At 33.6% G+C, this 13,487-nt stretch overlaps 2 protein-coding genes across 2 annotated transcripts; both read right to left on the bottom strand.

Annotated features, from left to right (window-relative positions):
* Positions 1–1,193: 1,193 nt before the first annotated feature.
* Positions 1,194–3,255, bottom strand: LOC122002916 (protein RGF1 INDUCIBLE TRANSCRIPTION FACTOR 1-like). Its single transcript, XM_042558313.1, has 4 exons — positions 2,496–3,255; positions 2,209–2,409; positions 1,890–2,105; positions 1,194–1,807 (listed from the first exon to the last, which is right to left on the bottom strand). Exons 1-4 carry the CDS (start codon positions 2,553–2,555, stop codon positions 1,613–1,615), a joined length of 672 nt encoding a protein of 223 aa, XP_042414247.1. The 5' UTR covers positions 2,556–3,255; the 3' UTR covers positions 1,194–1,612.
* Positions 3,256–4,019: 764 nt separating this feature from the next.
* On the bottom strand, positions 4,020–9,809 carry LOC122024327 (probable ADP-ribosylation factor GTPase-activating protein AGD8). The gene is made up of 7 exons (XM_042582940.1): positions 9,610–9,809; positions 9,329–9,447; positions 6,248–6,674; positions 5,801–6,061; positions 5,336–5,458; positions 4,701–4,799; positions 4,020–4,490 (listed from the first exon to the last, which is right to left on the bottom strand). The coding sequence occupies exons 1-7, from the start codon at positions 9,676–9,678 to the stop codon at positions 4,383–4,385; spliced, it is 1,206 nt and encodes a 401-aa protein (XP_042438874.1). The 5' UTR covers positions 9,679–9,809; the 3' UTR covers positions 4,020–4,382.
* Between the last annotated feature and the right edge of the window lie 3,678 nt (positions 9,810–13,487).

Below are 13,487 nucleotides of genomic sequence, written 5' to 3'. Positions count from 1 at the left end.
ATAGTTTAAAATTATCATCTCAAATTATTTTAACAGATAAGTTAAATTTAAATTTATATATTTAAATTCGATTAAATTTCTAAAATCTTCGACAGATTATTTTTTTTCAACACTCAGACCATAGATTTTTCAATAGAGAGAGCTTTCATACACCAGCATTAATCGGGCAGGACCCCAAGATGGACGTCTTGACCGTGCGGGAGAATAGGAAGTGCCTTCCTCAATAAATTATCTTCAGATTTTTCAATTATTTTGATTAAGTTGAGATAGTTTACTTTAACACGATCATAATTACTACATTTGTAACAACTATACTATAGCTACTATAATAGTATAAAATACAAAATATATAACGGATGTTATTTTAATATTTTAAAAAAAAAAAAATTAATGAAAATGATAGTGAGAGGTGTTGTTTTACTATTTCTCCTTCTATTTGTTCTAATAATGTGGATAGAGAAATAAAAAGAGACAAAATCACTCAATGCATGCATTTATTTAAGTTTGTGAGGCCAAGAAGAAGGCTCATCTTTGTCACTCGCAACCTTATTGAGAAGAAGACATAGTTCACCATTCATTGAACGTAGCTAATCCAAATTAGAGATTTCTTTAAAATTCTCTCCTCAGTCCTCCCCCAATCATAAAATTGTAAACACCTTTTTAAAATTTGTACTCATTGAGCTTTAGAAGAGCTTAAAAGAATTTCTCCTCTTACACATATTTGATATTTATGTGGTTGTCCTACACCCATCTCGAAAGTCATCCAAACATATTATACAAGTGGGGATTAGATGCCTCTCCCTCCTAGTCAGCCTATCGCTTTGCCACATCAAAAAGAAAATGGGGAAAGATCATCATCCTCTCTGTGATCTCTCAATTTACAAGCTTTATTATGGTCCACCCCAACACATGCCATGCCCTCCCTCCGCGACATTTTCACAATGCTCCAAGTATTTAATTTTTCAAGAGGAGAAAGTGATTGATCTAGCCTATAAAATTTTTTTATTAATCATCAGAAATAGAAGTATATCAATCATATGTCGTTTCCATAAACACAAGTACGATGATTAAAATATAAAGTATTGATATATTAAATCTTGAGATCGAAATTTTTAGATACGTTTGAGCATATCTGTTTTTTTTTTATGTATTGACCACTACACTAATAATTAGTAATTATCTCCGTAGGTGCATTTGCATAATCACGTGTCGACTTTCCAAACTAACAACATGAATTTTTTAAGAAAAAAATATGAACGGCTGAGATTAAATCCGCTGGCGAATCGAATTCTCATTGACACAGAATCTATCCACCGCCAGCTGCGTGGCTGAACAGCGACCGCCGTCGGGAGGCAGAGGGCTCGACTGCGATGGTCAACCGACGATGGCAAACGCATCCCGTGAGTTCGGCGCATTGCCGCAGTGAGAAATAGATCGAAATCGCATAGGTTTTCTGTAAATTTGAACGAGCGAGTCCGGGAACGAAGCAGAAGCTCAGCAGTTTATTACACGTCATTGATCACGAAAATGGCTCCAGCTCCATGATGAAGATGAACTGAGCTCAGTCGACGTTGTGTTTGAATATATACAGCATGCAGTCGAGCAGTGTTTGTTATTCGGTGCTGAAGGGAGCCCTGTGGGGGATGCCCTTCCTCCTCCGGGCGCCGGAGGCCGGCGGCGAGGTTGAGGGGGTGAAGCTTTGCGTCCTCGCGATACCGAGGCTGGCGCTCGCGAATGAGTCGTCGGATCCCGACGCTGTCGGTTGCCTCTCGAGTGGTGACTTCTTGCCGGTGCCGGGGCCGGCAACCTGAAAGGAGCATTTCGTCGAACAGTTGGTGGGCGAGAGGTGGATGAGATAATGAGGGTTTGGAATTGGGGAAAAAGAGAACCTTGCAGCCGAGGGAGCAGAAGCAAAAGGAGTCGAGGAGGCTCCGGTCGCAGGCCTCGCAGGTGTTGCCGACGCCCTTGCCTGGCCTCGGCTGGGGGCGCTCGTTGAGGAAGACGATCCGGGCGCTGTTGATGATGTAGGTCTGCACGCCGGCGATGTCGAGCACCTTCTGGATCTCCGACACCCGGATCACGTCGTGGTACGATGACCGCCGAATCTGCATCATCATCGTCATTCCATCACCGCGCTATCGTCGGAATCCTAAATGGAAGTACCAAACGCAAAGGAAGGAAGGAATGAGGGAATATCCCTCTCCGAACCTGGATCGTGTGGTGGTCGCGGTGGCGATGGGCAAGGCACAGCGAGCAGAGGGCGCCGTCGGCGCAGTCGAGGCAGAACATGTTGCACTCCCTCCGGTGCGCGTCGGCATGGAGCGCGCATTGCCCGAAGAACCGGATGGCCAGCAGCCGCCGTAGCCACGGGGGCCACCGCCCCGCCGCATCCTCCGGCCATCCTCCTCTCTGCTCCCAATAAAAAAAAATCCAATTTTTCCAGTTCGAATCAAAGAAAACCAAAAAAAAAATTCAATCTTTGACAGAAGCCTCACCATGACTGGCTTGTTCTTGTTCTTGAGCTCTTTCAGAGAGGATTCCTGGTCGACCACCATTTTCGATTCTGCTAAATGTCGACCTAATTCTCTTCCGATCGAAACAGAGTTTGCAACAAGTGGTTTGGAAGCGAAAAAGCTTTGGCCTTGAGGAAGAAGAAGACGAAGAGGGGTTTGAATTCTTATTGAGATGACAGGGATCCTCCTCCATTCTTATCCCTTCTCTACCTTCTCTTCTCCATGGTTTAGTTGTTTATTGCTAACGCACGCCAATTTACACCCTTTAATTTACTTTTTACTAAATCGATTTGCTTTTTACCAAATCGATTACATTTGTTAGTTCAATCAATTCATTCCAAAACACGAACAAAAACAAAAACAAAACTTTTGAGCAGAACATTTATTATAGAAAAAAGTAAATATTTATATTTTCAAAATAATAATAAAAGTTAGGGATAGGGATATAATTCAGTAGCCGTAACAAAAGGTTTTACACATCACATCCCTCGTAGTTCATTTTTAGATCATGTGAAATAGAGATTGTATGAAAAGAGAGATGAGAACAGTTTGTTTCTAAAGACACATCCACTAAAAATTGATCCGGACTTCATTATAATAAATATATCATCCTTTAATCAATTTGACATCTGACTAGAATTTAGTAGTTGATCTTGTAGGCAAGTACAGTTACAGCTATTATTTAAGGTTAAGTGTCCACAGAAGTTGCAGGAATTAACATAGTTGTTGGCCCAATCCAGGCAGCTCTGGAATATTTTATGTATTTCGTATGTAAATGATTAGGCTAAAAAAACAAGTTTTGATATTGTTTTAAATTATCATTTTAAATTTGTTGATTCAATATAACAATTATTTTTTGGATTTCACTCTAAAAATACTTCTATATCTATTTTAGAGTTTTCAGATTAAGTCCCATTTTTATGTTAGATGGAAGATAATAAAAAGTAAGGTAAAACAATAAAAAAAAAAAAATTGAATATAAAATATTCAACTCCATTACTGAATTCATTGTCTCAATTTAGAATAAAAATTATCTAATGCTGAATTCATTAACTAGTTGTATTGGGTATCATCATTGTAATACTTAATCATTAACTAGTTGTATTGAGCATCGTTGTGAATAAACAGCTCACATGACCTCTACTTAATCTACTCATTCTCCTTGCTGTCATAAGCAATCAGGACTCTGGAAACAGAGCAGGAGTTCTTCAAACTGACCAACCTGTTTTTTTTTAAAAATATATATATATATTTGGAAGAAGAGAAGTTTGGAGCTGGTACAGGTACCATATTGTATTGTGCTTGTGAAATGGTTGGTCAGACAGGAAAATGTTTGTTAAGTTCGCGGAAAGGGTTGGTTGAAAGTCACTAACTGACTGAACCAACAAATTCATATTCAAAAACTTCGCCAAGGTTAAGATAGGTGACCCAAACTACATAGCTGGGCAAGGGCAAATACCTATGTGAACAATTGTATTAGAAATGAGTAATGATCATGTATCAGAATTGTACCAAAATGGTAAGTATTATTCCTTTTCCCTGAAAAAATTGCCTTCTTTTTTTGCCAAAATCTGCATTGTTGAATCATTACACAATTAGTTGAAACAAATCAACTTCTTCAGGTATCTGGTTTGCCGAGTTCACAAGTAAACGTTCAACGATCAGCAGATATACATGGTTCTGTTCAAGATGGTTGTGCTATATGTTAACCAGCTCCAAAAACATCGAGAGCAGTTTGAAAAACTATCCAAGTTTATTTATATGACTCGGGTAACAAGAAGAAAAAAAAAATGCAAAGATTGCTTTGGGGAATTTCTATGCCAAACACAGCGAATCTGCTAACGTTGGACTGTAGGTCGATGTGTTACCTCAAAGGATCCTGTTCTGGAAGTCGTTGATGAGACCCGAAGCTAAACACGTCAACTTCTTCCCTGTCTCACCGGCAATGCTCTTGAGAGAGGTTATATCTTGTGATGCCTAGAGAAGCAAATCCATAGTGGAAAAAAAAAGCTTATTTGGTTAAAACACAACTATGAAAATTTTGACATTATATTGTGGAGATTATCATCAATGAAATGAAGAGGATGGTTAGGATTGTAGAAGAAATATATAAGGCAATATGAAACTTGATGGTTCCTTGCGAGCTGAATCAACTTATAATACTCTCAAACATTATCAACAAAGTACCTGGAATGAGATTTTGTTAATGAGATCTGAAGCAGTCAGGTCAACTGTAGAATTATTTGCACGACCAAACAGATCAGCGCTAGAAATGGATGCAGACCCCTATACAAAGCAAATAAACCAAATGAGAGTGATTGTAAGCTTATAATGCTTAAACTAACCGTATTAAGGATTAGATTTGTGGGCATAATAACTAAGAAAAATCAATGATTAAGACATTAAGGGAGACAGTACCAAAATTTTAGATGCTAGCTATTTGCCGGACTGCGTACATTAAGAGAAAGAGTCTCTAAATCATATTACTTTTCACAATACGCAGAGAGAGAAATGTAAGTCAAATCTTGATTCCCAAACATCTCAGAAATCTGATGGACAGTACCGAAAATCAGTAACAAGGCATCCGGAATCAATGAAAAACAAAGCACTATTAAATCAACTGCCTAAAAGAATTCTGTAGGTCAGAGACATGAAGATTTAATTGACTCTGGGAGCAACCATAATGTCCTAAGGATTTAGGTGGTTTTCAATTTTATGCCAACAGCATAAAATTGAACAAGTGCAAGAAATCATTTTTATGATCCACTTAGCATCCCTTAGTGATATAAATGCTGTTTTTAGATGATAATGAAGTAACATACCGAGAACTTCTCCAGGGAAATTTGAGCCTCATTGTTAGCTTTGCTTTGATCACCGAAGAATTGGGCTGATGATATTGATTTTGCATTTGAGAATTTCTGCCTTGCCACATCACTTTCTTCAATCTGATCAGCATGATAATTAAAGCAAGCTTCATAAGCAAGATGTTGAGTAAATATCAGCATACACTTGAATCTAGAAATTGAGAAAAGATGGTGAACATTCTATATTGGAATTCTAATAGCTAATCTCTTTAAAGAATTCATATATTGCTTGTTCAAACTCCTTATTCTACATTATAAACATATTCATTGTCTGGTATATCAACGAGCAATTTCCCTCCCTTCCATATTAAGAAATAAGTAACCCTTACATAAATAAATTATAGAATTCACAAATACTACCAAGACAAGATTGAATAGATTCCATTCAACCAAAGCAAGTGAATAAAGTCGCAACCATAATACCTGCACATTTGATGATGAGGTAGATTTCTTCTGAAATCCACTGCCCATTCCATAATCTTCAAAGAAACTAGAAGATTTTGGTGGAGTTACATGACTCAGAACTTGAGGGTCACTAGAACTGCTCTCAGAAGAAAGTGTGTTCTTCTCCACATATTCAAACCGAGAGGGAAACGACTGACCACTTGTCCTCGAGTTAGCAGAGACTGGTGCAGATACAGGTGCAGGTTCTTCAGGCTTTTGTTCATAAAGATTTTCATTTGGCTGCAATCAACCCCAAAAGCATGTTTCAACTACAGTGGAATCTCATGCAGAGTAAAGATGGAATAATTGACAATTCTTATTAAAAAAACAAAGGAATAAGCAAAATTAAAGTAAGACCAATACTCACGGCAAGGATGAATATTAGAGAAGTTATTGGTCAACTAAAGGATTGAGGTAAATGTTTACCTTCGTTGTAAGCTTCCGTACACCAAGACCCCCAGTCTTCTTTGCACTAATGGGCTTCTTGATAGAACTAATAACAGCAGAACGGATTGGAGCTTTAGGTGAGCGAGGAATTTCAGGTTCAATTGTTTGGTCTGTAGCCTTATTCTGTGAATCTACAAGGTTAAGTTCAGGAAGTCCATTCAAGGCATTTAGTTTCTGAGATGCTTTAACAGGCGAAGAAGGTAAACTAGTATCCTCAGCAGAGCTCTTAGCAACCTCCTTTGAAAGCAACTGCTGATACAATTCAGCTGCTCTTGATGTATATTTGGCTTCAATCTTGCCATCATCTGTCCAACCATGCTGTTTAAAGAAAATTTGTGCACGGTTGTTGCCTCCAAAAGTCATCATCTTCAGTTGATCAGGAGCCCAAGAGTCCAAGTTTGTAGATCTATTCATGATCATTGAAACTATATAAAATTTCATACATTCATATTTTAAATAATCCACACATCACTTAACAGAAACGTTCAAAGACATAGTAACATATTTTGCCCACGATGAATGGATATACAAGTGCCCACACCATCATGCCCCAAACAATTGAAGGCAGAAAGTAAAGGGGGGAAAGCAAATTCTTGGAACCTTGTACATAGAGGCAAATTTCATCGTGTTTACAAGAATTATAAGCATCACGCGTCAAAATAACCAAATCAAAAAAATTAGATATAATATATCAAAGAAACCCAAGATAGTTGTTATGGTGGAATTTAGAAGAAAAAAAATATAGTAATTATATCAACAGGGCATGATTGTTACTGTCTTACTGATTTTAGAGTTACTGGAGCATAACTAATAATTCTCAATAACTAGACTTCATCTTTAACTAGGAGCGAAAATGAGCTAAGCCGAACTTGTGTGTGTTGAAATTTGTTTATTTTCTATATCAAGCTGGTTCCTTCTTTTTTATTGAAATTCTTATCAAGCTCGAGCCAAGCTTGAACTTTTTATCAAGTTCAACTAACAACATTGATTTATTTAGATACAGTAAAATGTTACTCATGAATGTCCAATTCAATTACGACCTTAAGTTTAACATTAAATGTCTGCACTCGGTCTCTATCTACAGCAACAGATTGAATTTTCAATTAAATTCAAATTAAATCTCTCAGTGTATGTTAATTGTAAATAATATTGTGGTAATTGATCAAGGTGCAAATAGATTAAAAATGGAAGCAAAACTTTAGAAAGAAAGATTATAAGTAAAACTGAAAATGAATATATATCATTGAGTAACTATTAAAAAAACAATAGAAAAATTAAGTTGCATGGAAACAAATACCAATACAAGCAAATGAAAATCCAATGAAGATATCATCAATAAAAGAACCTAAGTGTGGTTGAAATAGAGAGGAAAACTAGGAATTGAAGAAATGATTGCCAAAATTGAGATCAGTATCACATACCAAAAACTTAGGTATCAATCATATAAAAAATTAACTGATTTATTATTTATTTTCAATTATTGTCAATAGTAATTGTAAAATAATGAAATTATTATTTCTAGTATTAATCAAATAAACCCTTTAATTCTTTTTATTAAAACTAATTAAACATTAATCGGTACCTAATTATACAATAAAATGATATTATGATTTCTAACATTATTCAACTAAATTTTATAGAATAGCCACAGACTTATTTATTTATAATTATGTACCGACTAAATTTATTTAATGTGATTATTTTTAGAACACGAAAATAATATTGATATTAGTATTGTTAGTCAAATATTTTATCACACCATTTACCTATTATCAAATTTATTACTTATTAATAACAAATTTATTTTTTAGTCAAATATGTTACTATGTTAGTCAAATAGTTAGTATTTTTTAGAACACTATTAATAACTATTGTTAATCAAATAGTTAATATGCAATATGTAAAAAAAATTTATACTGTACTTGATAATATGTTACATGTGTACACATTATTAGCACTCAATCTTGTTATTATCTAATAACTAATACTATTTAGCATTTTACCTAACAACTAATAGTATTTTACCTAGCAACTAGCCTAACACTATTAAATTATTACCTGTTAATTAAATTGTTGTAATAATATATTATTACAGTATTTTATTATCTTTTCAATTATTAGAGTTCATTACTTAAAGAGTATAATATTAAGTATTAGTGAATAATTAAATTAGTATTACAGATTACAAATTACTACAATTTTTAACTGCTAAACCCTATCACCTCACTTTTCGCAAAGCCCTCATAATGAAGAATTCCTCCCTCATCCAAGTGGAAACCAGAGTGTCTTCCTCCTGGTGAACACATGAATCCATTGTCCTTCTTCCCCTGATCAAAGCTAGAATGTCTTCTCCCTGGTACTCCTTCTCATCTGGAGACCAAAAACTAAACCTTCTCTTCCTTCGCTTCCTCTTCTATCAAAGGTGGATCTTCTTTTCTTCTCAGATGTGAATCAATGAAATTGAAGGTACATCCCTGGTTCTCCTCTTTCTTTTCTTGTTCCCAAAACAAGATCTCAAAGATAAATAGGCTGATTTTGAGAAGCAAAAAAAAAAACAAAAACAAAATCTCATTGATTCAATCAATTTACATCGAAATCTTGCAAATCCTGACCATGATTTCATTTTATGAAAACCCTCAGACACATGTCCCAAGATATTGGCCAAAATCAAATCGGCTCTTGCCAATCCCAATCCAACTTGACCAATCTATATTGGGATCAACCAAGTTTGACATCCATGTCATGTGATCATCCTGTATTTGTTAAGCTAAAAAAGGAAAAAAAATTATAAGACCAAAATATGACCTATCATATTTTACAAATCAATGTGCAACACGTGAAAACAACAGATCAAGCTAGTCATATGGCCTATCATAGTTAGGAGTAGCATCATTTGATGATGATGATGATGAAGAAGAAGAAGAAAGTAAATTAGTACTATCACATTATGAGATGGTTTTAATCCTATACGACACCGATCTAAAATTCCAATAGCGTAAAACCAACAGATCAAGCCTGTTCCTTCGTAACAAAAATACAACAGCGAATTCGTCTCCATACCTCACGAAGCTGATGTGCACGCCGAGACTGCGGTGAATGGCGGAGCAGTCGAGGCAGAGAAAGATTCCGTACGTCACCGACGCCCACGTCGGGTTCTTCGCGTTGCAATCAAAACACATCTAGTGAAACAAATATAACCACGTATCAGAGTCAACGAGATCTGAAGCCTTAGGTAGAGATCCTGCCGGTTCCGTTCGGTTTCCGATCAGAATCGCAAGGAAATCGATATAAAACGCGACGTAAGGGAATCAACGGCGAGGATAGAGAAAGGGCAGGCGTACCTTGTTTTCGGGCTTCGATTTGAGCTTCCTAAACACAGTGTTCCTGTCGGCGAATCCATCGGAAGCCATCGGCGAGGGAGTGCAGGAACGGTTTCCGTTCAAATCTTCCCCTAATTTAGAGAGAGAGGAAATGAAGGGAAAAGGGGGAGAGAGAGAGAGAGGGGGGAGGAACCGGCAGATCGGTTTGTTCTTGGAAAAATTTAAATTTTACGCGACCTTTTTTCACCTCTATTGTCCCCTTACCCCTCAAAGTTTTAGAGTCTTCAAAATACTTTATAGAATTTTAAATTATTATTATTATAACCCTAACAAAGAACATCATCCGTCAGCGTCGCTATTTTATTTGACAAAATAATAATATAATAAATATAGGATAATATTAAATAGTTAAAATTTGTTAATACATTTTATAAATTATTATTAAGAATATTTTAATAATATCATCTCTATATATTAATTATTTACAAGTATTATAATTCAATTCTAGCCAATTAAATTTTGACTAGATAGATTTACCGATAAATAGATTATACCATTATATAAAGTTAAAAATTTATCAGATATTAATAGAAATAAAGTTGAGTGGTAAATTAAAATTGTTCCTAATATTTTAAAATTTTATTTTGGTTAATTTTTATTTGTTTTGGTTAATTTTTATTTTGTTTTTTAATTCATGAAATAAGCAATTGCAGAGTGTTTTCCAATAAGAAAAACGTGATATTTGTTTTTCCAGAAATAGATTGAGTGCGAATAATTGGGGACTTAAGGGTCATTTGGTTTATTTGTATTTTTATTTTCATTTTTTGGAAAATCATTTTTTTAATTTTTTTTAAAAAAAAGTTTCACATTTTCTATTTTTTTAGAAAAATACTTTCTCTTTTTTAGAAAAACAAACCAAATGTATTTTTTATTTTCTCAAAAATAAAAATAAAACAAAATATGAAAATATAAACTAAACGCTCTCTTAATAACTTTAAATTTTAAGTAATTTTAATCAAATTAAAATAAATTATATATTTTAATATAATAGTTATCTATATATTCTAATCTTAATTAAAATAAAATGATTTTGATTAGATCAAAATCACCACAACTTATTTTATATTATAGCAATTATATTCATAGTTATTTGATTTTTTTAATGAGGAGATTGAGAACCTGTTTTATTTTTTCTCGGCGAATTTTATGTTTACTTTATAAAATTTTGATATTAAAAAATTGTGGTATATATTTTGATATTAAAATATTTTAGTTTCCATATTATACATTGTACCTGAAATAGTGATATGCCATGACAAACGGCCAACTTTGTATTTGATTTGACATTATTAAAAGGAAAATATACTAATCAAACACTTAGAATTTTAAAAAATTAATAAAAAAATACACCTAATTTTGATATTTACTAAATGATATACTTATTTCTTAAATACCTCTCTACCCAAACCAATATCTAAAATCACTAGTCCCTTCTATTATTTTAACAAAATATTGAATCCTTCTGTTAATTCAATCATTACTCATAATTTCACGACTAAGAGAGTGTTTAAGAAAACTTTTATTTATCTAAAAATAATTTTTATAGAGATTATTTTGAAGTTATTGAAAAGCTAAAGTATAAAGTGCTTGGAAATAGAAGCCAAAAGTTAATACAAGATAAAGATAAAGTTAGAGTGTTTGATGAGTAATTACTTCCAAACTTAATTTTTAATTAAATGATAATAATATCCTTAAATTATATAAATTAATCTTTTTTTAATTATCTAAATATAATTTTGATACACTATTTGTTATATAATTATTATTATATTTTAAATATTGTATCAAAATTATTATTTTTTATAATGAATATATATATATATAATAAAAATAAAAATAAAAATGACAAAATTCATATAAATACACAAAAATATATTAAAAATCTAGAAATATAAATTATATAAAAATATAAAATATTATTTTAAAAATAAATATCACAGAAGTATGATGATAATTATGTAAAATGATAAATTTATTAATGGCATATCAACTTTTAATTTTAAAACATAAATAATAAAACAAAAGCAAGAAAAGTATTCAGTTTTTTTGCTTCCAACTTTTGAGTAAGAGTTACATAAACTGAAACAGAACTAGACATTTACAAATACGCAAAAGTGCTTCTATATAGCTAGAATCTAAGAAGCACTTAATATAATTTCTACTAAACACTTTCTAAAGAACTCACATATGCACGTACTTGTAGTGTGACTGTTAAATTATAATCAAGCAAGAATTATGATTTCAAGCGTTGATAATAAAAAGTAATTATGTTCGTTTCAGACGTTTTTCATAGTCTGTCCTCTCTCACCAGATTATTTGAATGAAAGTAAATCATAAAATCAATTTATAATCGATCATCAAATGACTAAAGGGCGAGAAAGATTTTTTCTCCGAGGACATACGTATGTTAAAAATTATTTTTTTATCTCATTGTAATTTATCATCTTCTAACTAATTGGATACCCTTAAAAATAGCTACGATTTCAAGCGAACGTCAACGCTTGGAGTCTATTTGTAAAATTATGATAATTTTAGGGCAAAGGGGTTTTTGTTAGTGTGTGCACTTATGTGCCAAGACATTCCTTATGTATTTTGTAGATAATTATTTAATAAAGGCAAGAATTTATCATTAATTATTACTTTTCTGTACGTATATGATTAATGATAAAGTCCCACAGATTAATAGGTATATTAATCTGAAAACAGTCCTTGATCGGATAGATATCTAGAGGGGACATGGATATCTAGATCAACGCTGAGTATGACTAGGTCGAGATAGACCGGAGGGATGGATATCCAAGTTGTACTTGGGGGTGCCTTGAGTTTAGAGGTACACTGGACACGACCCGCTCAAGAGGAGACCGCATATTAAGCATCATTAGTTATTCCTCTTATGAACGAGTGTAACTAATCTTTTGACTTGAGACCTTCATTTATTCTATGCGTGGAGTTATGTGCTTTGACGCCGTTAAAAGCAGTCTTTAATCGGATTGTGATTAATACGGTAGTTGGGTGTATGACAAAACGTAGAGAGAATACTGTTGAGTCAATAGAGGATTCATCGCTCTTTTGGATTAGGAGTTAACATCCTGGCCGCTTGATAGAGATATTAGTGACTCAAAATCCATGGCCATGGGAGGAATGATTTATCATTCAAGAGGAGTCTATTATATCTTGGAAATCAAGTAAAATAATTAATTTGGTAATGATGCATAATGTATCGAATTAATTGGGATGTAGGCTTTAGATGAAGAGATTGAATTACACAGTAATCGGTTCATAGTGGTTTACAGTTTATGACTGATATTAATTTTATCACGTTGGGTGGCTAAAAACTGTTGCTAGACGGTTACCTTAGTCTGTGTATGGATTTACACTACCTTCGTGTATAAAACCTAGAGGGTCGCACGCATAGCACATAGACATGAACAAGAGTATCGGAAACTAGTCGAGATCAAGATCAAATATGGATTTATTTGATACAAATAAGAGAGAATTCGAATAGCCATAATCATGATGATTAATGGAGAATTCGAAGAGTCATCATAATGATAATTAATGAAGAATTTGAAGAGTTATCATAATGAAGGTTATAAATGAAGAATTTATGGAGCCTATAACTCTTCATCTTTCTTATTAATGAAGATCATAAATGATGAATTAATTGAAAGCTTAACTCTTCGTATTCCTTGGAAGCTATAAATAGCCATCCTCGGAAAGAATCAATGTAAGGGATTTCATTCTCTCCGTTTCTCCTTCGTCAACTTCGTCTTCCACCAGAAGAGATCGGTAGTGCTTCCAAGACTTTGTCGATCCAAGTGGCTAGCACCTAACGGATC

Source organism: Zingiber officinale, chromosome 1A (assembly GCF_018446385.1).
Source record: "Zingiber officinale cultivar Zhangliang chromosome 1A, Zo_v1.1, whole genome shotgun sequence".
NCBI classification, from domain to species: domain Eukaryota; kingdom Viridiplantae; phylum Streptophyta; class Magnoliopsida; order Zingiberales; family Zingiberaceae; genus Zingiber; species Zingiber officinale.
Note: the sequence above shows the minus strand (reverse complement) of the source record. Positions and strands in the feature narration are given on the sequence as shown.

Excerpts from the sequence above, each read along its gene's own strand:
- LOC122002916 (XM_042558313.1), bottom strand. The coding sequence starts at position 2,555 with ATGGTGGTCGACCAGGAATCCTCTCTGAAAGAGCTCAAGAACAAGAAC. Across the intron at positions 2,106-2,208 it reads GCGACCACCACACGATCCAG|ATTCGGCGGTCATCGTACCA; the intron begins GTTCGGAGAGGG and ends ATGATGATGCAG. Across the intron at positions 1,808-1,889 it reads TCTGCTCCCTCGGCTGCAAG|GTTGCCGGCCCCGGCACCGG; the intron begins GTTCTCTTTTTC and ends TGCTCCTTTCAG.
- LOC122024327 (XM_042582940.1), bottom strand. The coding sequence starts at position 9,678 with ATGGCTTCCGATGGATTCGCCGACAGGAACACTGTGTTTAGGAAGCTC. Across the intron at positions 9,448-9,609 it reads AATCGAAGCCCGAAAACAAG|ATGTGTTTTGATTGCAACGC; the intron begins GTACGCCTGCCC and ends TTGTTTCACTAG. Across the intron at positions 5,459-5,800 it reads CCTCATCATCAAATGTGCAG|ATTGAAGAAAGTGATGTGGC; the intron begins GTATTATGGTTG and ends CATGCTGATCAG.